The 24,838-nt window shown below is 36.5% G+C and overlaps 1 protein-coding gene across 5 annotated transcripts; it reads left to right on the top strand.

Annotated features, from left to right (window-relative positions):
- Window positions 1-274: 274 nt before the first annotated feature.
- CYP27C1 (cytochrome P450 family 27 subfamily C member 1) lies at window positions 275-22,741 on the top strand. Of its 5 annotated transcripts, XM_090143741.1 has the most exons (11): window positions 275-1,217; window positions 5,074-5,161; window positions 5,896-6,106; window positions 10,051-10,241; window positions 11,454-11,653; window positions 13,677-13,886; window positions 15,653-15,816; window positions 18,226-18,392; window positions 19,132-19,210; window positions 19,854-20,057; window positions 22,332-22,741. In XM_090143741.1, the coding sequence occupies exons 2-11, from the start codon at window positions 5,118-5,120 to the stop codon at window positions 22,446-22,448; spliced, it is 1,587 nt and encodes a 528-aa protein (XP_089999867.1). In that variant the 5' UTR covers window positions 275-1,217; window positions 5,074-5,117; the 3' UTR covers window positions 22,449-22,741. The 5 variants fall into 5 exon arrangements, with proteins under 5 accessions (XP_089999867.1, XP_089999865.1, XP_031446446.2 ...); XM_090143739.1 differs by lacking the exon at window positions 275-1,217 and having other exon boundaries at window positions 3,529-5,161; XM_031590586.2 differs by lacking the exon at window positions 275-1,217 and having other exon boundaries at window positions 3,529-6,106.
- The last annotated feature ends 2,097 nt before the right edge of the window (window positions 22,742-24,838 follow it).

Raw genomic sequence — 24,838 nt, 5'->3', positions numbered from 1 at the left:
ATTTCACAACTTGAAAAGATCTTTCAAAATATGCATTTAAGAGCAGTCAGAAGAAGCAAAACCCATGACTAATGGCATGGCTTTTTCAGTGAAAAGATATTTTTCAAATTACACTGAAATTTTTTTGCTGAAACTTCTGACATTTCAATGCTTCAACTATTCTTCCTTTTGAAATTTCTGAAGAGCCTGTCTTTATAGTGTTAGTTGAAGGTGTTTCTTGGGCCAAGTTCAATGCCTCCCATCAAATGCCTTTTGCTTTCATAAAAGCGTTTAGATGCATTAGCTATTTGAACACATTGATGTTTTATACATAGTACAATATTTATGATACTATTCAAATAATTACAAGCCAGATATAGCCAAGGCTATTGAAAAATGAAAATAATTCTGAGAAAATAAAATTCCTGCTAAGATGATAATGTAACCACTGACTGCATAGCAAAGCTATTAGGACACAAAGAAAGCTTCAGATGAACTTTGTCAGAGTTCATGCAAAGAGGAGGGCAAGTTTAAATTGGATTTAGAAATAACTTAGTGAAGGTAACAAAGCACAGTTAATATGACCCCACTAGGGGGTCTAGACTGAGAGAACAGGATGATTGTGGATTTCCAGGCAAGCTATCCTCCAATAATAATACGCAATCTTAAGTTGTCAATAGTCAAGTTTAGTTTATACTGTGATCCTGTTACATACCAAAAGTTAACTAAAATTGAAACACTTCTACTGTGAAAGAGGCATGTGCTCCAACTTGTTTGAAATAATAAATGTCCAAACTGACTGGTTACATAAAACAATTTTTCAAAATCAGCAGACTGACAGACTAGCACAATGTCATCGTTTAAATTTAAAGAACTGTATATTCAAGTTTCTGTTAAGTCTGAATACATGTTCCGCAAGATTGTGGAAGTAGGAGAAAATGTTTATCTTCCAAGTCACATAAATGTGTTTTGGTTGGCTAGAGCTGACAGCATAACTTCTCCTTTACGGTTCAGTGGGCTTACATGGATTGGAACAAACAAGTCTTATGTTACAGCTGCTACATTCACCATTTTTCGTGGGAATTCCTTGTTTCTTTGACACTACTAGACTTCTGTTACCTGAAACAAGTCTGTGATTGTATTTCTAAGGAAAAGGGAACCAGACAATACACATCCTTCCACAAGCCTAGCTTTTACCCTAGATTATGTGAAATCTGCTGCTGCTCACTCAAGTGTAGGTAAGTTTCATTCTTTCTCTTTTTCTGATCTACTCTAGGAGACTTATTTCAGCTTTGTCTGTCTCTTGGAGCAAAAACTGGGTTTTATTGATAATGTTGATTATTTAACATGCTGTAGTTGGTCAGTCAGACCTCCATCTTGGATTCTGCTGTAGTAAGGATACCAAGTGTGGTGGTAAAGCAGCAAACAGTGATGCATACATTAATAACTCTTATTTGAAAGTCAAACAGAACCACGCAATTATTATCTGGCACAACAAAGAGAAGAAAATAGTTTTTACATATTCAGTGCTGTAGCCCACACAATTGTTCACATTCATAAGTATTCCATTCCTGGTTTTCACTGTTTAACCATGGAATAATTTGGCTATTATAATTCCAAGTATTATTTTTCAGTAGTTTAGCTAGAAAAACAAAACTGCATCTGCATTGATAGATTACTATATTATTATTGATAATAATTGATGACCAGGGGAGGTTCAGGTTGAATATCAGGAACAGGTTCTTCACTGACAAGCGTGGGCAGACATGGTGCCATGACCACTTCCAAGCTTACTGGAGCTCAAGAAGCATCCTAACAATGCTGTCAGACATATGGTCTGATTTTTTGGTTGGTCCTGTGGAGCCAGGAGTTGGACTCAGTGGTCCTTAAGTGTCCCTTTGAACTCGGGATATTCTATGGTTACTGTACAATGTTATTGTATAATAGCATTATTGTAAAAGTCTATCTGAACTTGTATCTACTTGCAGCTCTTCATTTCTACTCCATTTAACAAACTTCCTAGAAACATCTATCATTTTCCAAATATAATATTATAACTTTTTTTTTTATTATTATAAATTAGTTTGTGAGCCTTCTGTATCTGTTATTACAAGCTACAGTATGCAGGCCTCTTAGGCTTACTGGTACTAGGTTTTTGCTGACACAAGACTTTAAAGCTACTGGCTACCTTGTGCACTGAGTAAAAATTATATTACTGTGGATGTCAGTCAACTTGTGCCTGAAAGGAGCCCATTTTACAGATACGTGGAACTGCATTATTAATTCTCCTTTAAATTTCTCTTCTGTTATAACCAAGAAAATTGACATTTTCATCATCATTGCTGTTTTGTGTTTTCTTCATTAATTTACCTCACATTCAACCATTGCCTATAAGCAGATTATTCAGTATTTTTATTTGGGGAGAAATGAGTTAAGATGTTATTTGTTAATTCCTAATCATTAAAAATAAAAGACAGTAAGCAGATGTGGAGGTGTCCCACAGGAATGTCTTAGGTCTCTTTTTTCAAATGCCACATTTGTTCTGCCTTTTCTTTAAAAGCTGACAACATTACTCAAAAATAATCAAATTCATTGACATTTCCCTGCATTTTTTTTACATTAATATGTGTGCATGTGAATAATGGGAGAACCTTTCTTAGACTTGCTCATGTTGAGCACGATCTTTAAAAAAATGATTAAAGAGTCTATCCAGGTAGCAGAGATACATAGGTGTTTGTTTTTCGTTTCCTAACACTAGATTTATTATGATAAACTTGATAGTAGGCAGTCACAGAATGATTGAATGATATTATAATATATGTGTATGATATTATATATTATTCTTATATATTGTATGCAAGTTCTATGGTTTAGTCTCCCTTGAAGTGAATAGAACTGATATGGAATGATCAGTGTTCCCTTCAGCTCTGCTGTTACTGAAATTACATTTTCTCTGTTTACGTATTTCAAATACAATGTGTTTTGGATTTTTTTTTCCAAACACGCAACAAGAGAAATTAAATATGAGTATGAACGAAACTGCTTAGATGTGTGAGTGAAAGTGTGGATTTACAACATAGTTCCAATGCAGGGACACCTCTAGAAACTCCTCTGAGAAAAAAATAGGTACTGTTCTGGTGAAGTTCTTAGAGGACAAAACTTCTGAAACCCTCTTTCAAGTAGACTGGCTACAAAAACTCTCTTATAATTAATTTTGTGAAGAAGAGGTAATTCATTGTGAAGTAAAGGGTAGGGGGGAGGGAACTGAATGCCCAAATATGGAATTAACTACAAAAACGTACAAGCAGAGAGAGCTAGTGCCAGTTACAAGATTGAAGCCCAACAGTATGTAATATATCTGAGTTTATGAATATATATATATATATATAATCTGAGATATATATGTATATATATATCTGAGAATACGAATAGAAGTAGATGCTTTATGTGATACTAATGGTGTGAGATTGATATAAAATACTTGCCATATTAATAGATGTGAGAAGCAGTTTCAGGAGGAGCATTTATTCTCTCAATCGATCTAGAGATTAGAACATGAAAATCAGTTTTTAAAGCTGGAGAGCTACTGCATAAACTTGAAAACAAAAATTACTTCCAAGTTTCTAGTACTGATCTTAATTTATTTTTAAAATTCTGTTGTAAACTTTAATATGTATAGCTATGGAGTTTTACCAGTGTTCCTGGCAAAGTGAATTCATGCTGTTTTCATTTTATTTGTTGACTTACCATCTGGGGATGTCATCAGTTATTCAATAGCTTTAAATATTTTGGATATTGTTCTTAGAATATGGCCAATGTAATCTAGGTGATTTAGTTTGGTGTGTCCTTTCCATTCTGTAGGACTACTGTCTATCTTCCTGTTCTTTTTAACTCCTCCTACAGCTATCTCTTAGTGTATCTACTATTTGCTGTAAGAGGTATTCCCTGTTATTTGTTTTGTTTTTTTCTCCTCCACTGTCCCTAAGCAAGACACAGAATTACCTTTCAGTAGTACAAGTCAAACAAGTTTATCATCACATCTACATGGTTTTTTTTTAATTATTTTTTTTTTCCCAGAACCATTTATTTTATAAGTAATTGTGTCTCCCAAACCATCTTTAGGCAAACGTTAAAGAAATAATATAGCTACACCAGGCAGAAACATAGACAGTAAAGGGAAACTACTAAGGTAATCTAGAATGTGATACACCCAGACTGTGCCCAACAGATGTTTATTAAGTCTGCTCTTACAAAGTTAGTGAGAGCAATTACATAACCTCATGAGGTAGCTTGGCAGTCTGAAATGTGTGAGAGAACCCAGAGATATCTGAGGTAGCAAGGCTATCTGAAAATCTATCCAAGACACTTGTAGATGCAAACTAAGCCTATTATTTCTTCTGATATGCATCTGAACAAAAGATGTATACATCTGTATGTTGTTGTCGTGCTTCTGGCAGTCATCTTTACCACATGAAAAAACTCCACCACCTCTATTTATCATTTTTAAAAGCTTCTAATTTTTTATGTTGCTTTTCTCTGAACTTTTTAAATATAATGAAGCCTATTTTAAAGACACTAATTTAGCTTAAACAAATGCATACTTTATAGATGCTATTTATCCTGTGCATTTTATTTCTGAAATCCTTAATGCTCTGCTTACAAAGGTTGATGTCTAACGGGACATAGACTTTATTCTCAGTGATAAAATCAAGCATGTACACAAATCTTAATTTGTTTGTGCCCCCAAATATAAATGTATAAAAACATAGAGAATGTAGGGAAAACAAAGACAAATAACTTTGAAGCTCACTAAACATAGTCATGACTAAATTGCTGATAAAGTACGTTCTAGAAATGTGGATCTTGCCTTAAACTTTCCTCTGTCCTCTGGTTTTACCAGAGCTTCTGATCCACTTGTAACTAAGCTGGGTCTTTTGCGCACCTTTTCTGAAGCTAATGAAGTTTTTACAGAATATCGCTAATACTTCCATGAGCATATAGAAAGGGGTTTGAGGGTAGAACAAAGGACTTTAAAATTGTGTAAAACAAACTGATCTACAGGCTGGAGCTCAAGTTCTCTGTGTGTGATTACAGACCTGTACAGCTGAATTGAGGAAAAGCTGAGGTAAACATTGCGCATGGTTGAAAGACACTGGATATTTTCTACAAAAGTTGACACAAGGTACATCATTTCACAAACATACCCCCCTGTAATACAAATAACATCCCTAGTTATTGTAACTTACAGGAATGTAAGTTTGCAATGTTACTGCGGAAAACCATTGCTGTTTTCTGTGGATGTAGCAATGTTTCCGTATACATGTTCTTGGATGATAAATGGTACTGAGAACTTCTCACAGAAAATACCGTTTTCCAACGTATGGGAGGAGTGGGAGAAGATAAGAAGGTGAGTTTGGGGCCTTTTTAATGAAGGAGAAAGTTGGGATAACCCACATGTGAGATTTTGCCAAAACAACTGGGGAAAGAGGAAAAAAGTAAACTTGGACTGCATGCTTAATGGGCAAACTTATCTGATTTGAATTATACGAAATAATAGGTTCGTTCTATTCAAGTCTCATCCCAGACCCACCCCCCTTTTCCAGCCCTAGGGGAGGGAGCGTTAAATAATGGTCTGTGTAAACTGATGCTCATGCAGTAAGAGTTTGGAGTAGTGCTGCTTGTACAAGTTAAAGCAGGCAGCGAAGAAAGAACAACCAAATAAAAAGCAGCTGCAGAGGGACAGGAAAAAAAAAAAAAAAAAAAAAACAACACCTAAAAAACCCAAAAACAACAACAAAAAAGTGGACCTTCCTGAAATCAAGACATGTCTTTCCTGACCAGAGTTCTGACAACGAAATGCAAGCAGACACTTGAATCCGAGAGGACTTACTTCCAGCACGCGCTTTTTGTCAGCAGGTTTCACCAGGCGCCCGTGCCGTCGGGCAGTCAGTCCCTGGAGGTGCGGAGCGGCGCGGGGAACAAAGCGGCGCGGCCGGGGGAGCTGCTGGAACCCTCCCCGCAGCTGGGCAGGGTGAAGAGTTTGCACGAAATGCCCGGACCCAACACCCTCTACAATCTCTACGAGTTCTTCTGGAAGGACGGCTTCGGCCGCATTCATGAGATCCAGGTACGGCTTAGTCGGCTCTTTCGGGCTTTATTCACGCCGGATTACCGAACTTTTCCTTCTCTCCCCTCGCAAAACGTTGCCTAATCGCCGCGTTACCGCATCGCCGCGTTCCTGCTGTTATGAAAGAGCCGAGGCGAGGAGGTCCCCGTTCGGTTCCGCGTCCCTCAGCTCGGAGGTTTAGCACTTTTGTTTCGGGTTCTGCGGGCATCGCCTTCGGCAGTTCCCCTTATACGTGCGGGGCGACCGCTTCGCCGGCGCACCCAGGCTTTCGACTCCCCCCTTTCTCACGTTTACTTTTCTGGGGGGCTTTTAGGTGTGTGCCATAGGCTCTTAAAGGAAAAAGGAAACACCTCTAGAGCTGGGTTGCCTCAAAGCCTTGCGCTCCCCCCGCACGCTTGTTTTTGGCGGCGGAGCTGGGAAACGCGGCTTTTCCTCCAGCCTGGAGGCGAGGCCGTGCCGCGGCTGAGGTACCTCAGCCTGCAGGGACTTCTGCCCATCCTTCACCTCAGCCCTGCGGCGTCACCCCGTTGTGCCCAGAGACCATTTTTCTTCCCCGCCCCTCGCTTCTACCCTGGCCTCTCCTTACGTAAATATACTTCGGCTATACAGGTCCCCTGAGGGGGCGGTGGATGCGCCTGGCCCCCAGCAGCTGCGGAGGGGCCGCCCGCAGGGCCCTCCCCTCAGCGGGAGGCGGGCGGTTTGAAACCTTCCCCCGGAGGGGCCGTGGAGGGGGGACCAACGGTCGCGGTTCGCGCTGCCCAACCCCTGCCCGCGCCCCCTCCTCTGGCGCGCGCGGGCGGGGAGGCGGGAAGCGGGGCGTGATGGCGGCGGAGCTGCCTGAGGGAGGGAGGCAGAGAGACACCGAGATTCCCTCGGGTCCTCCTCAGAGAGCGGGGCCGCTGTCACCCGGCGTGCGGGTGGGACCTCTTGGTTTGGCACTTCGTGAGGGGGCAGCGTGGGCTGGGTGTGCGAGTGCCCTTAATCCGGCTTTGGAAGCCAGCAGGAGTAGAGCTTAAAGAACCTGGAAACCAGGATCTTGAAAGGAGATGGAAATAAAGGAGGTTGGGGAACAAAAAGTCAAACACGTTCCTTAGTTTTGACTGTGGTGTGTTTATCCCTTGGAGCTCTGAAAAGAAGTGTCAGTCTGACCTGTGATCTGAGCTGTTGGTGATTTAATTGCTTAATTACTTAATAACAGCTATGTGCAGGTGAAACTTAATTGTATTTGCTAAAGGTTTTTTTGTTATACCGCGTTTCTTATTTTCACTGCTGCTGTGGTAGTGCCCAGTTTGTGAGGCACTCTCCATATGCCCTAACACCAAAAAAATACCTTGCATGTTGAATTCAAGATTTCACTGTTGAAAGTTGAAACATTGAAAAGCATCAAAGTATGGGAATGGATATAAAAATAGGTGAATAGTGTATGCTCTGAACTAGAAAACCTCTTCGCTGAATGTTATTCACAGAGGGGAAAGCAGGAGGAAGGATGAGGAGGAGCTGTAAAGCGATGCTGGTTTTTATCCTGCATAGTCTCAGAAATCACTTTGCAAATCACAGATGGCCTGTTTGCATACATGCTGCATGCAAGCAGGCATTAGCCGGCTTAATAACAGTCTGTTAAATTTAACAATACAGTGAACATCAGGAATGAATTAATTTGAAACCCTTTGGTAACCAGCAGAGCTACTTAAGCAGTGTCCTTTGGTGTGCAGCAATGCTCATAGGCTATATGCAGGAGGGGTGGGGAAAGCTGGGCTTTTCACAAAGGAGGTTCTGTTCTCTGTAACATGATTCCAGTTAGTCCTGGCCAAAGCAGCAATGCTTACAGCAATTATGATAAAGGGAATGTATTCCTAATTTGACAGGATCAGATCTTGTGTCTCATCAGTACTACTTGAGTATAAAGGAAATAAAGGAGAGGGGAAAGGGTTTGGATGCTTACGGAATTTATGATGTGTGGAATTTAGAATGTATGGTGTGAGAGTGGTATGTGAGTCATTAAACTGCAATATTTTTAAGGTCTGGAATGAGGGAAAGAAAACCTGTGTTGTGATAGAAAATATGGAAGAGAAATTCCAGGCATTTCTTTAAACATCAGGTTAATACTGAGCACCATTCTGCTGAAAGCAAGAGAAGGCCAAACACCTTGTCCTTGTCCATTTCTGTTTTGAGAACTGATATTTCATTTATTTGATTGAATGGCTTGATACTCAATTTGTTTTCTGTTCAAGTTCAATCACCTATGTCACCCTCATAATCAGTGGAAATACAAGACAGTTCTATTACCAAGTTTGATGAGCTTGACATTCTGAGATCAGTATCCTCTTCTGTATCCCCCTCATGCCACTGCCTTTTCCTTGCACCATTTGTGTCACAACATGCCTACCTTAAAGACTTGTGGTCTCAGTTCTCTCCATGCTCAGCTTCAATATCCCTTGAAATTCCTCTGGGGCAAGAGCTGCTTTGGCTTTTGGGAGTGCTTGTTATTTATATGTTGGTCTGCATGTATGTTTGGTTAACAGGAGACCAAGCAGAACTGGTCTTCGTTGAGTTCCTGCTGCAGCACTTCCTTTGTCAGAATGGCAAACGTGTGTGTCTTGTTTGAATCAAGATGCTGATCTTTGAAAATGGGAAGAATATAGTTGTAGGAGATTTAAATGCCTGTTTAAACTTGACTGAAATTGGCCAATGTGTTTCAAAAGTAGTTAAGTGAAGACTGGCAGAGACCACAATTGCACAACTCTTGTTTTGTTTGGAAAGTAGGCAAAAAGAACTACATTTTTATAGGCGCTTGGTATCATATGGTAGAAAGTGATTCATGTGTCTTAAATTTACTTGTGGTAATTGAACATTTCATCTCTCTGAGCAATACTGATTAAAACATCTCATAAATTAATCTTGGTCAACATTGGATTTTCACTAGCTTAATTGTACTGAACTTATTTGATTTATAAACAGAGTAACTCTGCAACCAGATGTCTTTACATTAGATGAAAGTAATGTGTCAAACTTTCGGCAGTTTAACTTATTTTGCTGCTTCAAACAGAAATAAAATCTTTAAGATCTTAAACAGTCTTAAATTTAAGTCCTTGTATGGTTTTGACTGTTCCTTTGCAGACTTTTTTTCCCTAGAATGATGTTGAACGTCTGTTCCAAACGAGTTCCAGGGAGTTGTGTTTCATTTCACAACATCAGAATTAAATTTGATGAACATGATCAGTAAATTTCCTCAGATAGTGATGCATCACTTAATGTTTAATGGCCTGTTGCTCGCCTCCAGCTTGAATCATACAACTCATGAATCAACCACTAAACAAATCTCTCTACTGGAATAATGCTTCAACTTTTTCTTCCTTTTTCAGAATTAATCTATGCCATCAATTTGCTGCTCATGAATGTGTCCCAAAATGTAGTTTTTTTTTTTTGTTGTTTTTTTTTTTTATTGGGCTGTTACATTGTCACTGTCCTAGTTTAGATGGAAGGAAGTATAAGTGTTTCTTCGTAAACTGCTTCAGTATGTACATTAAAGGCATTCAAAGTGAATTATGGTATCTCTCTTTTATACTTTCAAATTCACATACTGCCCTTTTTTTTCTTTTTTTTTTTTCTTCTTTTTCCCCAGATATTCTAGTGTATTTGATCTGAAGATGAATATGTTTTTAAATGCCCTATGTCCTTCCATCTTTTCAATAGTTTATTGCACCAATGATTTTGTGCCTTAGAGCTGTATTTTCAGTCAGTGTGACCCTATATTTTCCTTATGGATTCTTCCCAGTAATACTTCGATGCTTTCTTGTGATATTTCAAACCGTTCCATGACTAAAAAGCTAGGAGTCAAGACCTAGGTGTGATAAGTTGAGTCACTTTGTGACAAATTGTCAGCTTCCTTCTCAGTTTCCTTAGTAATATTTTACTTCTGTTTCTCTTTGTTGGTGACGTTGTAGCAAAAACACACTCAGGAATATGGAAAGATCTTCAAGTCTCACTTTGGTCCCCAGTTTGTTGTATCCATTGCAGATCGAGATATGGTTGCTCAAGTGCTCCGGTCAGAAGGTAGAGCACCACAGAGAGCTAACATGGAATCATGGCAAGAATACAGAGACTTACGAGGAAGAGCTACAGGACTAATTTCAGCGTAAGTTCTGTTATGCCTTCATTTTCTAAGTTTTGTTGTAAAAATTGAATCATTTTTCTGAAGGACTGTACAGGTCATTTGAGAATTCAGGCTTTTCTGTAGGCATCCATGTGGTTAGCAGGAGGAAGAGGGAATTAATTTTTAGTGACTTCTCCATTGTGCTGTAAATTTTCAGAAAGTTGATCATGATGCGTAGTTTGACAGTGGAATGAGCTACCTTGTGTAATAACATTTGTAGGTATTGGTTATCTGGACACAGTATATAGGAGCAGGGCACACCTGCTTTGGCATAGCACTGCACAAACATGATTTTACTGCTTCAAATCCAAATGACTGTATCCAGTTGGTAGCGTGTTGTGTGGATGCTGGTTTGGGCTCACTTTATTGTTCACCAAAGTTCTCTCTTGTTGGATTAAAGCAGAGAAGTCACTGATTGTAAATCCATACTGGAGTGCATCCCTATGCAGATATATGTTTGTATGTAGCTGAATTGTAGAAAAGATATCCATCCTTAAAGCTTTAATAAACTGACAGTGAATGTGTGGGTGTGTGGTTAACTGCCACTGGGGGCTGCCCACAGTCAGCACTGAGATAGCTTGTTTATTTAGGAGAAAACTGTTTTCCTGAGCCATGGCCAGTCTATTTCTTCCATGGTGACAAAAGGCAATATGTATTGCACTGCAGAGTCAAGCCAGCAGTTCCTTCATATTTTGTGTAAGAAGAGCTTAAATTGAGATATTCAGAAAGTGTCTCCAAAGAGACAGTAAAGAGGTTCAAATTTGCTGCTGGCCAGTAAGCTTCTGTACCTTACAGCAGCATTTCTCAAGGTGAGAGGATTTCTTGGGAATACACTGCAATTCAAAATAATTGTCATTAAAGATAATTGCCTGTCTTCAGAAGGAATTGAAAGATATCCCTGCAATCACTGTTCCCAGTCACTCTGCTTATATCAAGCATGCAGATGTTACAATTCAGAATTCAAAAAGATTTCAATACATACCTCAGCTAAAGGAAAGTTTGCAAATATGCAGTAACTATGAAATAAAAATGTAGTCATGAAATACTGAGTATGTTATACCTCCATTGTTTTCATTTCACTACTTGATTTTTCTTCTCAAAAACATAAATGATCATCATGACAGAGCTTTTACTGAGCTAGTGTTGTTAAGAATCATTTTGTATAGACATTATTAATTTATTTTTTTTTTCTAGAGAGGGGGAACAGTGGCTAAAAATGAGAAGCGTACTGAGGCAAAAAATTCTGAAACCCAAAGACGTGGCGATTTACTCTGGAGGAGTCAATGAAGTTATCACAGATTTAATTAAAAGAATCTACACCCTCAGAAGTCAAGAGGAAGATGGGGAAACAGTGACCAATGTTAATAATCTTTTCTTCAAGTACTCAATGGAAGGTAAGTCTTGGCTGTGTAACACCCATAAGGAAGAGTTAATACAAAGCAACGTGGTTGTGTTTAGCTATTTTTGTCATAAATTATCTTATTGTGGTTAATCTGAAATGGGAACTGTGATATTTTGTGTCCATATGCAACTCTCACAGCTTAAGGGAATGGATATTGGTAGAATTGTTTTGTACAATCCAAAGAGATACTTTGTGTTAAGTAACATTTACTGTGGAAATGCTCATATATAGGCAGAATGCGCAGTCCAGGCCCCGACTGCTTTCCAGTATTCCTTGTTTCTATCTATATCTCAAGAACAAGAGTGTAAACCTTCTATCAGTTTGATTCCAAGACATGTCAATTTAATACACCACTGGCCAAATTACAGATGGGCAATCATGGTGTGATCTATCTAAATTCTTTTCATCGTATACTGGGAGAAAAGACTGTTTTTCCCTGCCTACAATGCACCAAGTGTGAGATTGTTATGTTTGCCTTAGAATAACCTGGCACTTGCAAGCAATAGCGAGATGATGTTGTGCTAGGTTGATCTTCAGCCCTCACTAGTATGGGATTCTGCGTGTTCTTTCAGAGATCTAATGGTGAGATGGGTTTCACACATTCCTTTAACTGACTTCATGCAATCTGATCTTGTTATATGTCATACCTTTAAAAAAACACAGGCACTCTTTGCAGACATGCAGCTGAAGAGCTTGAGTTTTGCAAAAACTTTCAAATTGCTCAAGATGCTGCATCAAATAGCTGTCTGTTTGGCAAAAATAATTGAAATCTGTTCTACATCAGTAATGTCTAAAAATGGTATTCAACTAAGTTACAAATTTTATGGGATTTTAAACTCTGAGCTTAAAGATTCTCTTCTTGTAGGTTAAAGTTCCTCTTGTTCTTTTAGCTTTTCATTTGTTATGTGCCTGACACACATTTTTTCTTTCTTATATCAACTGCATTTTTGACTTAACTCACTGTCAATTGTTCAGGGAACCCAATAAGTCAGATTAAAAAAAAAAAAAGGCTATCTAAACAATAAAAGAATGCATATGAACTGGCAATTGCTAAAAGGTGCCTGGGAGAAATAAAATATGTATGAAAATGTCTCCAGAGGGAGGAAAGTTAGGGAAGGAAGAGTATGTGATTCCAGCAATTATTTTTGTCAGAAAAGAAGAAATATGAAGAAAACAAACAAACAAACAAAACAGAAACAAACAAACAAAAAACAAACAAACAAACAAAAAAAGCAAAACCAGAAGTAAATGGAAATTGCTGAAAATTTCTGTATCTCCCTGTATATTCTTGAGGATTCATGGGATCTTTGATGGAGGGCAGGACAGAAGTTAAGCATCATATTTATTGTACCCATTATTAATAGTAAAGATGGGGGGTGAAAAAGAGATTTTCAATGGCAATCACTACAATACTGCAAAAAATCACGTGAGAAAATCATAGTAAGTTATGAACAGGAATCTGTATTGTCATTTGCAGTACTGTCTGATAGCTACTGTTTTTCAGGGCCAAGTGGAATATATTTATGTGGTATGCAGTGAAATCACTGTAGTGTACTGTATGCTCATTATCTGTTCATGTGTACTAATTATCCATTTACTACTGGCTTATCAGGATCATGAAAGGCACTACTAGAAATTCCTGAATGATCACCGGTTACCAGAAATATCTTGGACTTATATCTCCTTATGTGTTCAGAGGAGAGCCTATCAGGCTTAGAATTTGTGGTACAGTGGGAAAAAACAGCAAACATGCTGGAGGGCTGCTCTGCTTCTCTTGTAATTCCTGAATATTTTCTCATGCTAAATGTTATTGCAGAAAGACAGTGGCTATTGTGTCAATATCTAGCTGGGATTTTTTTTTTTTATATTTTAATGTTTTTATTTACTTACAGCTGCAGTGAGAGTAACTACAAGTTTTTTGAAGGTAGTTCCATTGTGTTAGAATTCAAATTCCTCAACTTATTAATATGTGTATATGCAAGTGAATAGCAAATTCTTTGATCTCGTGTGTGCAGGTGTGGCTACTATTCTGTATGAATGCAGGTTGGGCTGCCTGGAAAACAACGTCCCACAACAGACTGTTGAATATATCGAGGCTCTGGAGTTGATGTTCAGTATGTTTAAGACCACAATGTATGCAGGTGCCATTCCCAGATGGCTTCGTCCATTTATTCCAAAACCCTGGAGAGAGTTCTGCAGATCCTGGGATGGACTCTTCAAATTTAGTAAGATTTAATAGCAGAAAAAGTTCCACTGTATTTCTGTGCGTGTTTTGTGTGTTTGAACAGGACTTACTAAATTTCTCTTCTGCAGTTTAAAGGAGGCAGAAGAAATGCTGTGATAATACAACAAAACTCCATCTGAAATATTAAGTAATTATTAGAGTAATACTTATGGAGAAATTCAACAAAATGTTTAGGCTGTATATCAAGAAATTCCTGATATTATTTGGATCTGTAATAGAATATAAGAGTAAGTTTTGTATTAAACTGAACAATTTTTCAAGAAAATGCATTGTTTAAAAAGAATTAATGTTTCCAGTGTGCTTTAAATATGCCCCTATGTTATGATTTTTTTTCTTTTATTTGTCGTCATCTGTTTCAGTACTCAGTCTTAAAAGCTGAGTTCTCTGCAAATGTTTTATTTTAAGCCACTCAAATTTAAATGAAGATAATTAGTTTTGTTGACTTCAGCAAGATTTCATTCAGGCAATCTCAATGATGGACACTAAAACTGGTCAGAAAGTTTAAAATAAATAAATAAAAGAGACATTAAATTCATTGTGAAATGTGTGTGTATATACATATATGTAAGCATAGAAACTGGCATAGAAATATACTGCTGTACTGCACTATGTTTTTTGTAAATAAAACATTCTTTGCAACTTGGTTCAGAAAGTTGCAGTCATCTGAGTTAAGAAAAGAGGAGTTATCCTTGTAACATACTGTCTTATTCTGCAGCATTTAAAAAACCTGAGCCCTTTTTCTGTCCCTAATATTAGGAAGCTGCATGCATCTTTGTATTTATTTTATTAACAGTGTTTCTCTTGGTATGTCTGTGTAGATTACCTTGAGAGCAGATTCTTCAGTTTCTTGATTTTTAATCTGCCTGTATGTACTGAGCAGTACCTACAGTAAGCATTAGGGAATCTTTTTAATGCACAGGTGATTGGTTAAAACCATCATCAGATTTTAGCTTTATCCTGAGAGCAGAGATGAATCTGCTTTTGAGGAATTTGTTCCATACAAAACTTGTTACGCAGCTTCTTTCATTCTTTGTGAAAGAGGAATTGGACAGTAAAAATCACTGTGATGTGTGCGTTTGTGTAGTTTTGTATAGGAGTATGTTGGTTCATGTCCTGTTGTAAGCTCATGCTGTGAGACATTAACTTTCAGAGGAGTTTTCACCTTTGAAGCACTTGCTTCACTGAAAATGCTGTTTGTAGTCAAGTATGTGTGGAAATATGGGTAAAATAATTCAGAAATTACCATTCACTGAAGTTTTTCAGTTTTTTGTTATCACTTGATGCCCTTCATCTTTGTCTTCATTGTGATTCAGTTCTGTAGTTTTGACCTCCAAGTTGCTGCTAGCATCATGAAACAGCTGCTGTATGTTGATCTGCAGCAAACTCTTCACAGTTTGCCACTTCTTGCAGTCATCAGAAAACAAGACACTTAAGTGGCAAAGAACTCAACCTCGAGCTTCCTTTGCCCCCAGTCAGAATCTGCATCTTGTGCATCCTTTCCCCATGCTAAGTGTTCTCATGCTGTGAGCTAAGTTGTTTCTATTAGTTCAGGCTTTCCTCACTGTGAGTCCCCCAAGGAGACCTGCACCACTAACTGCTCTTTTATCTTTACACTTAGAAAATAGATAAAAATATTTTATCTGTTTGGAGCTATGTAATGTGTAGCAGAAGAAAGAACTGTCTTTAGTGAACTGAAACAGAAGAGAAATAAAAACAGAAGCTTAACAATTTTTTTGAATCCCAAAGGTCAAATTCATGTTGACAACAAACTGAAGTCTATTCAGTCTCAACTGGATCAAGGAGAAGAAGTGAACGGTGGGCTACTTACGTACCTCCTCGTGAGTAAGGAGCTTACTTTGGAGGAGATTTATGCCAATATGACTGAAATGCTCCTGGCAGGAGTGGACACAGTAAGCTTGTTATCATTTCTCTTGTGCACAATGTTTTTATTAATCAGTACCTTTCACATCTACCTTTGAGAGTATGAGGGTGGGATGGGGGAAGGTATACTGTTTTTAAGGGCAAGATTTCTGATACGTTTTTGTCATGATATCTTCATATGACAGAAAGCTAACAGGGTCAATGATGTTCTTTTCTAGCTGCAGTTTACAGGATCCCATCAGTTCCACAGTTTATTAGATGGACAAAATGGCATTTGTCTTTAAATTCAAATCTCATACATTTTCTTTTTGTGCTTTGAATCTCAGATTAGTATCTCTGCTTTATGGGTAAACAACAATACCAAAGACTGACGAAAGTTAGTGTGAAAAAATTGATCAGTAAACTCATATGTAGAAATTGGTAAAGGATTTTTCACTTATGGGTTACAGCCACCTGGCACACTCATTTTGGATCAGACACCTTGTTTCTGCTAAAGTCCATAAGGCCAGCACTGATGTAGGGAAGGTGTGAGTTCACTTTTCCCCTATTTGTACTGGTAAGTTTCAATCAGTCTGAGACAAAGAGCTGTGCAGATGGGACTTGGTGTTACTAGGCTGGAGTACAAGGTAAGTTACATTAATAAAAACCATTTGAGTGGGCCAAGCTAGACTAAGTGGTGCATTTGTCCTCTTGAGAGGACTTGAAGAAACTTTAAGGTCATGTATGTGTATTCCCTTTCTCTGCCCTGTTATGGAGAATCGATGTATTAACTTAAGCATGACAATGAGAATATAAAGGTAAAAATTTATTGTATTGTATATACAATGCATATTATATAGAATATCAATGAACAGTGTTATTGTAAAATACTGTAAACACATTAAAAATAATGAATTTAATAGGGTACTATATTGGATTGTGGTTAATAGCCTTAAGGTAAAAAAGATTAAGTAGAAATGTAATGTAACTATGTAACTTTCAAAGCTTTTTTTTTTTTTTTTTTTTTTAAAGAAAAAGCTTTATAATTGAATGCAGATTTTTTTTGGTTTAAGAAAGTTTATGAGGTTTCTAAGGAAAACAAACAAAAAAACCTCCAATAGTAATACTTTTGAGTTCCAAAATAAAGAGCATATGTAATGCTTATTTATATGTTGAAGACTGATCTGTTGGTTAAATATCCCAAGGATTTATGAGTTTAAAGACCTTTTTGATGTCTGGCTCTTAAGTAAAACACAGTTACTCATTCATTTTCTGATCTTTCAGACTCTTAATTTTCCATTTCTAGTGTGTAAGAAAGTTTTCATTACATTAAAAGGACAGCATTCAAATACATGCCAGTGAGAGTTTCTCTTTTTGTTGAACTCAGTTTTCTCAGCTGGCAACAATCATTCTGTGAGAGGACAACACTTTTGATTTCTTCATTTCTGAGTACAAGGCAGAAATTAAGGGAACTTTTTTTTCCAATGTTCTGCTGTCATTTCAGTGCTCCTTTTGTCATAGAAACTGGAGGGTTAGAAGATTATAAAAGCTTTCAACAAAATTGTAAGGCAGCTTTTGGCTGCAGGGCATTTTGGCTGTCCCTAGAATTTTTAAGATGTTATGAAGGAGCTGGGCTCCTAGGAAGAGACTTTTTACATCACAGGAAGTTTAGCGTGCAGTTGACAGAATTGCCAGCTCCTCTGAGCTCTTAGAAGAATAGGGTAGGGTTGTATTTTAGCAAGGAACAATCAAGTCACTCAATATTACAAGGAGAAGAAAGTTTCTGAGAATTTCTTTTAGGGTTGTATCCCAGTTCAAATTTAGGACATTAAAGGTTCCCTTTATGATGAATGTGCATTCTGAATTGCTCTTAAATGCAAGCCCCAAATAAAACATTTCCAAAACTTCAGGTGGGAATTTTCAAGATATAGAAGACACTTCCTGTGGTAAGGCATTGTTTACTGTGGTAACAGCAGTTGTGTTTTGTGGATGGTGTGAACAGAATATTCTGTACTTAAAATGGGTTGATAGTGTTCTGAGCAGTATTCTCTCACTGTGTTTCCCATTTAAGTTTTTAGTTAGGTAGAAAGGTGGAACATTGAAAACAGTTAATTTGATCTGTTGCTGTTTAGAGTGTGCTGATGTTTCAGTATTGTTTATGTAGTTTTGTTTGCATTTGTTTTTTTTTTCTGTTGATATTTAATACTTTACTAGAAAAATATCAGCATGGATTGTTTTGATATGTGGAGGATTTTTAGGTGCAAAAAGGCTGAAGGAGGGGGTGGTGAAGCCTGACAACATCCCATGGAATCCAGATGTTAGTCATTGCCAGTCTGTTTTATAACTGCAAACACACATACACACAAAAACCAACCACACAGCTGAAAACTCATTGCTTTTCTTGACTTGAAGTTTTAATCTACTCCTGTTGGATTTGATGGTAGTGATTTCTTTCTTAGACTTCTTTTACTTTGTCCTGGGCAATATATATGTTGGCAAAACACCCTGAGGTTCAACAACATGTTTATGAGGAAATAATCAATAAGCTGGGGAAAGACCAAGCTCCTGTTGCTCGTGATGTGCCCAAATTGCCTTTGATTAGAGCTGTGCTGAAGGAAACTCTGAGGTAAGGGTTTTATCAACCGTTGATTAAGAAAAGTAATTTCATGTGGCTGTAAGGAATTTTGAGTCCATGTTAAGGTTTGTGTTAGTATTTACTGCTGTTTTCTCCTTCTGCTTTTACTTACTGTGGTATTCAAGGATACCCGAGCAATGAGATAAGATAGTTTGTATAGTTGTTAAATACTTTTTTCAGTATAGTAAAAGTATTATTGAATATTTAGGACAAGTCTGTTAAGATAATTGAAAACTTGAGATTTGCACTTTATTATTCTGTGTATAGGACTGTAACAACCTACTGTACTTTGCAGTGCCACTACAGCCAATTTAAGCTTTTTGACTTAAATTGAAGGTATGTGACACGATTGTTTGGGTTTTCTTACGTTTATACCAAATGCTCACAGTGAGATTTTGCAGAATGCATCAACAAGCATTTTTCAGCAATCTGTATTGTAAAAGATATCTGCAACTTGAACAACTGATTGTGTATTTGTACATATATGTAACACTCATATAGAGCAAACAGCTCAACTTCCAGTTACTTGTAAATAACTTCTCTCTGATATTAATGATATTCTCACAAATGCTTCAAGGTCTTTTTATCTTTATTTAAGGTTATCAGTATATTTAAAAAAAAAACAAAACAAACCAACACCTTTGTCCTCTGAATGTATATTGTACTGGAAATCAAATGTTTAAAGTTGTATTAATTACTGCTCTTGAAAGACTTAAATATTTGTCTCCAGGTTATATCCCGTATTACCAGGAAATGGAAGAGTGACCCAGAAAGACTTGATTGTTGGAGGATACTTAATACCTAAAGGGGTAGGTTCTGTTGCAGTTTTCTGGAGAGAACTCCAGTGGTGCACTGGAACGGGTTGCCCAGAGAGGTTGTGGACGCCCCATCCCTGGCGGCATTGAAGGCCAGGCTGGATGTGGCTCTGGGCAGCCTGGTCTAGAGGTTCACAGCCCTGCACACATAGCAGGCAGGTTGAAACTTGATGATCTTTGAGGTCCTTACCAACCCAGGCCATTCTGTGATTCTATGAACTCAGTTTAGTTTTTGTATATGAGTTGTGATCTGTTACAGTTACTTGCACCTCATTAATTTAAAATCACCAATCTAGAGCATTAAGGATAAAATACTAGTATAATGCTTGTGTATCTGACAAAAAGATGACTTTAAAATTGACCTGTTGCCATTGTTTTTTTCAGACTTGCTTCCTCACCCACTTACCATTTAACTTTTAACTTTTCTTGATATTCTGCAGTAGAGAGTTGATAATGCCTCTCTGAAATATTAGGATTTAATTTAAAAGAAAAAGCATTTCATTATTTTTGTCAGTTTTCTAGTACTTTGCCTACATATTTCTGTTGTTGAAAGATCTGAATTTACTTACTTACAAATGTTTTCTTTTTTAATGCATATTGGAGTTGGTTAAATACAAATAACATTTCCTTTCTTTAGACGCAGCTGGCACTCTGTCATTATACTACTTCGTACAGCGAAGAGAATTTTCCAATGGCCAATGAGTTCCGGCCCGAGCGCTGGCTGCGGAAAGATAATTTGGACAGGGTAGACAATTTTGGTTCCATCCCCTTTGGTTATGGCATTCGAAGTTGTATTGGAAAAAGAGTTGCAGAACTGGAAATTCATCTTGCACTGATTCAGGTTAGAAATGTGTGACCGCATTACAGGAAAAAAAAAATATTGCTATGGTTCTTTTTTTCTATGTACCATTTCTCAATATATTATTGTGCACAAAAATATTGTTTTGGAGTGTTGTCAAACACTCATCCTTCAAAAGAGATTGCATGTGATAATGCATGAAGTGTAGCATACTAGTTAAACTACAGTGCAGATGAAAAATTCTTTATAGTACATATGAAGTGAAACTAAATGTAAGATTATTAAGGAAATGAATGGGATTAGCACAGAAGGTTTTTTTTATTTTAAGCAAAATGAAGAATTTCCTTAATGTATATTAGGATGGTTACCTGCTCAGTTGCAGTACTTTGGTTACAAAGAACTCAATACTTATGAGTTGAAATGTTTTTAATATCCTTTTTCTGACCACTGTATTATGACAGTGAAATTAAATTACTGAGTTCTCTGTATTCTGTGTTTTCTGCTCTTTCTTCCTCCTCCTTCTAACTTTACTACCATTTTATAAACAGGTTTACATAATGTATAGTATGTTTTAATATTTGTAGCTTTTCTAACAGCTGCTGCATTTTTCTTGTCATTTACAAGGCTCCCTTTAAGTCAAATATTGAGACAAATTGTGCATCGTAACACAAGGACCTAGTGTTACTTAGCCATAAAGGTAGATAGACATGATATCTATTCAAAGCACAGCTTGATTAAATTTGCCTTTAAAATTTCCTCAGGTAAACATCTAGAGCAATCTCAATAAAAAATAGCATCTATCTTTTGGAACTCAGGGTGAGATAAGTCTTAGGGGGCTGAATAAAGCAAAACACAGTTGCAGCTTTTTGAACAAGAGAGTCAAAGAAGTTGAAAATATCTATCTTTTGTTTTTTTGGAAAGAAAGTAGAACAAAATGCAACACAATCTATTTACAAGCACAAAAGTACTTTAGTTGTTTAAACACATGAAGCATGAAACTGACAAAGGAGAATTTTTTAGATAGTTCTCAATTCTTTTCTTGACTTGCTTATTTATCTAGTGCCATAGATACATTACAAGTCGTATTTTGTAACTTCAGAAAATATTTCTCACATGTCCTATATATTGTTCTCACAAGTAAATTAATAATTTTTTTTCTAGATGATATACCTATAAAATACATGCAGACCTGGTTGAAAAAAATAGCTGGAGGCAGTAATTGTCAAAAAAATATGCTGTTAAACAGAGAAAGTGCTGTATTAAAATTCTGTAGGAGACTGTCCTGCATTAAGTTTAGGTTGGTCTTTTCATTAACAGTGTAAAATATGAATTAAAAAGATGACTCTGCATTGCATTTTAAAGACAATACAGGCAAATTGGAAGAAATTAGGAAGAGGTGGAGGGTAGTAAGAATGAAAGGCCTGAAAAACAGAAGAAAATTCAACTTGCCATCTACAGTTAAAATGTACTTGATATATATGAAAGTAATACATTGTTTCATATTCTTACTGTGAGAGGGCTGAGAGAAGATAGCTTGATTTCTAGGAAAAGAAGCTGAGAATGCTGCAGTATTTCCTTTGTTAAAGTTTAAATATATATATACCAGAAGTATTTAAGTGTTCAACTTAAAACAATGGTGGGCTAAATGTCTTGAAGTTTGCTTTAGCTCACTATTTCTATGATTTTTGTTTCAAAAAAAGAGATGAGTTTTTGGTTCTCTCACTTTCATTGAGTGTATGGGAACAAAAGTTCCAATGTATAGAGAGCCTGTGTGGTTGAATTGTACTGGTTCTACTCAGGAGAGATTTTTGTATCTCACTTCCTGAATTATGATGATTATGGTGCACCGGATTGCCCCTGACTCAGGTTTTGTTTTTTATTCATTTGTTTTATAGTTGCATATACTGATTTATGGTAAAATAAAAAATTCATGAGAGGAAGGCTCACAAGATTTGAAGGATACTTCAGTTTCTTTGATAGCTCGGATGGTTTAACCTAATCTTGTTGAAATTCTTCAGAAAAAGCTGATCTCAGTTTTTTTTTTTGTTGATTTCGTTTTTGTTTGTTTGTTTGTTTGTTTTTGTTTTGAGAAAGTCTTCCTCAATCATAGGATGAAGATTTTAAACTATAATCTTTACTTTGCACCATTTTTTTTTTCTTGTGTAAGAATCACAGTTCTCAGAGTCTATAGAAGAGAAAGATGAAACTGACAGCTGAGATACTGCTTGTTACAGTCTCTTACATTTTCTTTTCCCAAGTTTTCATCTATTCTTCATTTTGCAGGTTTTCTAATATTTGTCTTATTTGTCTTTACAGTTGCTTCAGAATTTTGAGATCAAAATTTCTCCGAAAACTGAACCAGTTCATGCGAAAACCCATGGACTTTTGACTCCTGGAGGCTCCATCAATGTGAGATTTTCTGACAGAAAGTGAGACTGAGATATTTTGGAAATACTCGTATGATTTTCAGGGGAACAGGCTTGCATCTAATGGACGTTTGATCGTAACATGTTCTCTGGTTTGTAGTTTCTTCACAATATGACCAAGTATTAAGTTCTGCCTTATACCTAGCAGCACATAACAAAAGTTACCTCTCTTGTAACTGATAATTACATGTTTGAAGATACATGCTAAAACAGCTCCTTCTTGCACTGGGATTCTCCTACTTGTATTTCAAGTTGTAGCAGCACATGCATTTCGGGAAAAAAAAAAAAAAAAAAGTAAAACACAGACATGTTTTTGTCATTCAGTGATTTTGTTACACTATTTTATAGTAAAAGTCAGTTATTCTTGAAAGTTATTAGAGAGCAAAAGAATTGTTATCTGGTATTAGCTGCATTTAGGAGTTTGTGTTTTTGTTTCTTGTCCTCCAAGTGTGTTCTTTAAAAATTTCTACATAACATTAAAAATTAGGTGATTTTCTCTTGTCTGTAAAAACAAACAAACAAACAAAACATTTACACTACATGTATTTAAAATATTAACACAATAATATGAAATGTAAAGATTGAAAAAAATATAATTTGCATCAGTTTTAGTCTCAAAATTCAAAACAATTTACAGTTTATCTCAAATACAGAGTCCATAAAATATTGCCATATAATTTTCTTAAAAAAAAAAAACAAAAACAAAACATAAAGTTTAAACAATTCATTGTAGATTTGGGAACCTAGATGTTGTCTTATCACCAAAGCAAAAGCTGAGTGGAATAGCACAAGCCACTTTCACTGTTCTAGCTAATATTATGCCAAAATCCACTGTAAATAAAAAAAATGAAGAAGTTGTTACACTTTAATCATTTAATGAAAGTACTATTGAATATCTTCACAGTTCTTCAACAGTAAGAACTGGAAACTTCCCCTTGTAGTGTGCTGAACTCATAGGCAGATACACGCGTGCTATAGGATGGGAATGTGACTACTGAGGTATTTGAAGGCATTTATTTTTTTTTTCCTGTTGTCCAATATGAAGTGTGGACAACAGAAATATTTTTGTTTTTGCTTTATTTTTTTCTGTAACAGCTAACAGAGATGTCTTTTGCATGAGACTTCAGTCTTCAGATAAATTTTCATGTCTCTGTACACTAACCTTACGTTCTCTTTCTGAGAGAATCCTTGGGAAACCTTGGGACCATGTTGTGCCTTCAACAACAGTCAAACCTGCCTATCCTATTATGATATTATCTATATGATAATGTACAGTTAACTGTTTACATGTCAGGCTTTGACTGTTGTTTGTGAGGCAGTTTACATACTGATAATCATAGATATTCAGATGTGCCAAGATGAAAGTTGTGCAACTCGGTGTTTAAAATGACATTTTTCTATTCACATCTGACTATAAAATGGCAAAGGTAAGTTATGAATGAAATAACATGCTTTAGTTAAAATGGTATACATGAGATTTCATGTAGCTAACCATTATAGTCATATTTTTTGGTAGTGCTTTGGTTAGTTTTTGTAGTATATTTTCAAGGTCTTGATGGAAGAAAAATATTCCTTTATAATAATAATAGTCAACAAAATTGATTTGATCTGTGGGAAGATTAAATGTTTACATGACTTTAAAATGTCGGTACTGCATTGAGCATATACATGTATATGTGTACTACAGGATAAGCAGGTAATTTCTGGAAGTTGTTTTTTTTTTTTTCCTTTTTTTTTTTCTTTTTTTTTCCTTGAATGAGCTGGCATTCTGATTATGTTGGGTTTTTTTCCTCCAGGAATTCGCATTATTGCCATTTATTTTCTGTTCCATTGTTATTTCTAATATGAAGTAGAATGGAGAGTATTTGCCAGAGCCAACTGGCATCTGAAGGGGATGTTTTTTTGCAAAGGTTTGTGCAGTCAGTGAGTTGAATATACTTCATAACTACCATTTTATTTTGACCTGAGGACCAAAGCCCCAAATCCTAAATCCAGATACTGATTCCTTATAGGGTCTTTTTTTTTTTTTTTTTTGCATTATCATAGCATTTTTGGAAGCACCAACCATTGCTATGTAGCAGTATTTTCTGCTTGATACCAGTTCCTAACTAATGCAGTGTAAAAGAGGAAAGAGGAAAGAGGTGCTCTTGAAAGGATTTCAGTATTTTCATGAAAACCTGTAATTTGTGTTAACAGAGCATCTATTCATGTAAGTTGTCTTTTTTTACATAATAAAGTATTTATACAGAATATATAAGTTCTGGTTCTTATTTTATTGTTAATTATAATTGTGTTTTTCTTTAGTATCCTGAAGTTTTTAATTTCCTAGATAGAACTGGAAAGTTCATTATTGCATGGGAAATTACTTTTTCAACTAGAAAAGAGAGGGATTAATAT

The sequence above is a fragment of the Phasianus colchicus genome, chromosome 7, assembly GCF_987193195.1.
Source record: "Phasianus colchicus chromosome 7, bPhaCol1.hap1.1, whole genome shotgun sequence".
Lineage (NCBI taxonomy): Eukaryota > Metazoa > Chordata > Aves > Galliformes > Phasianidae > Phasianus > Phasianus colchicus.
Note: the sequence above shows the minus strand (reverse complement) of the source record. Positions and strands in the feature narration are given on the sequence as shown.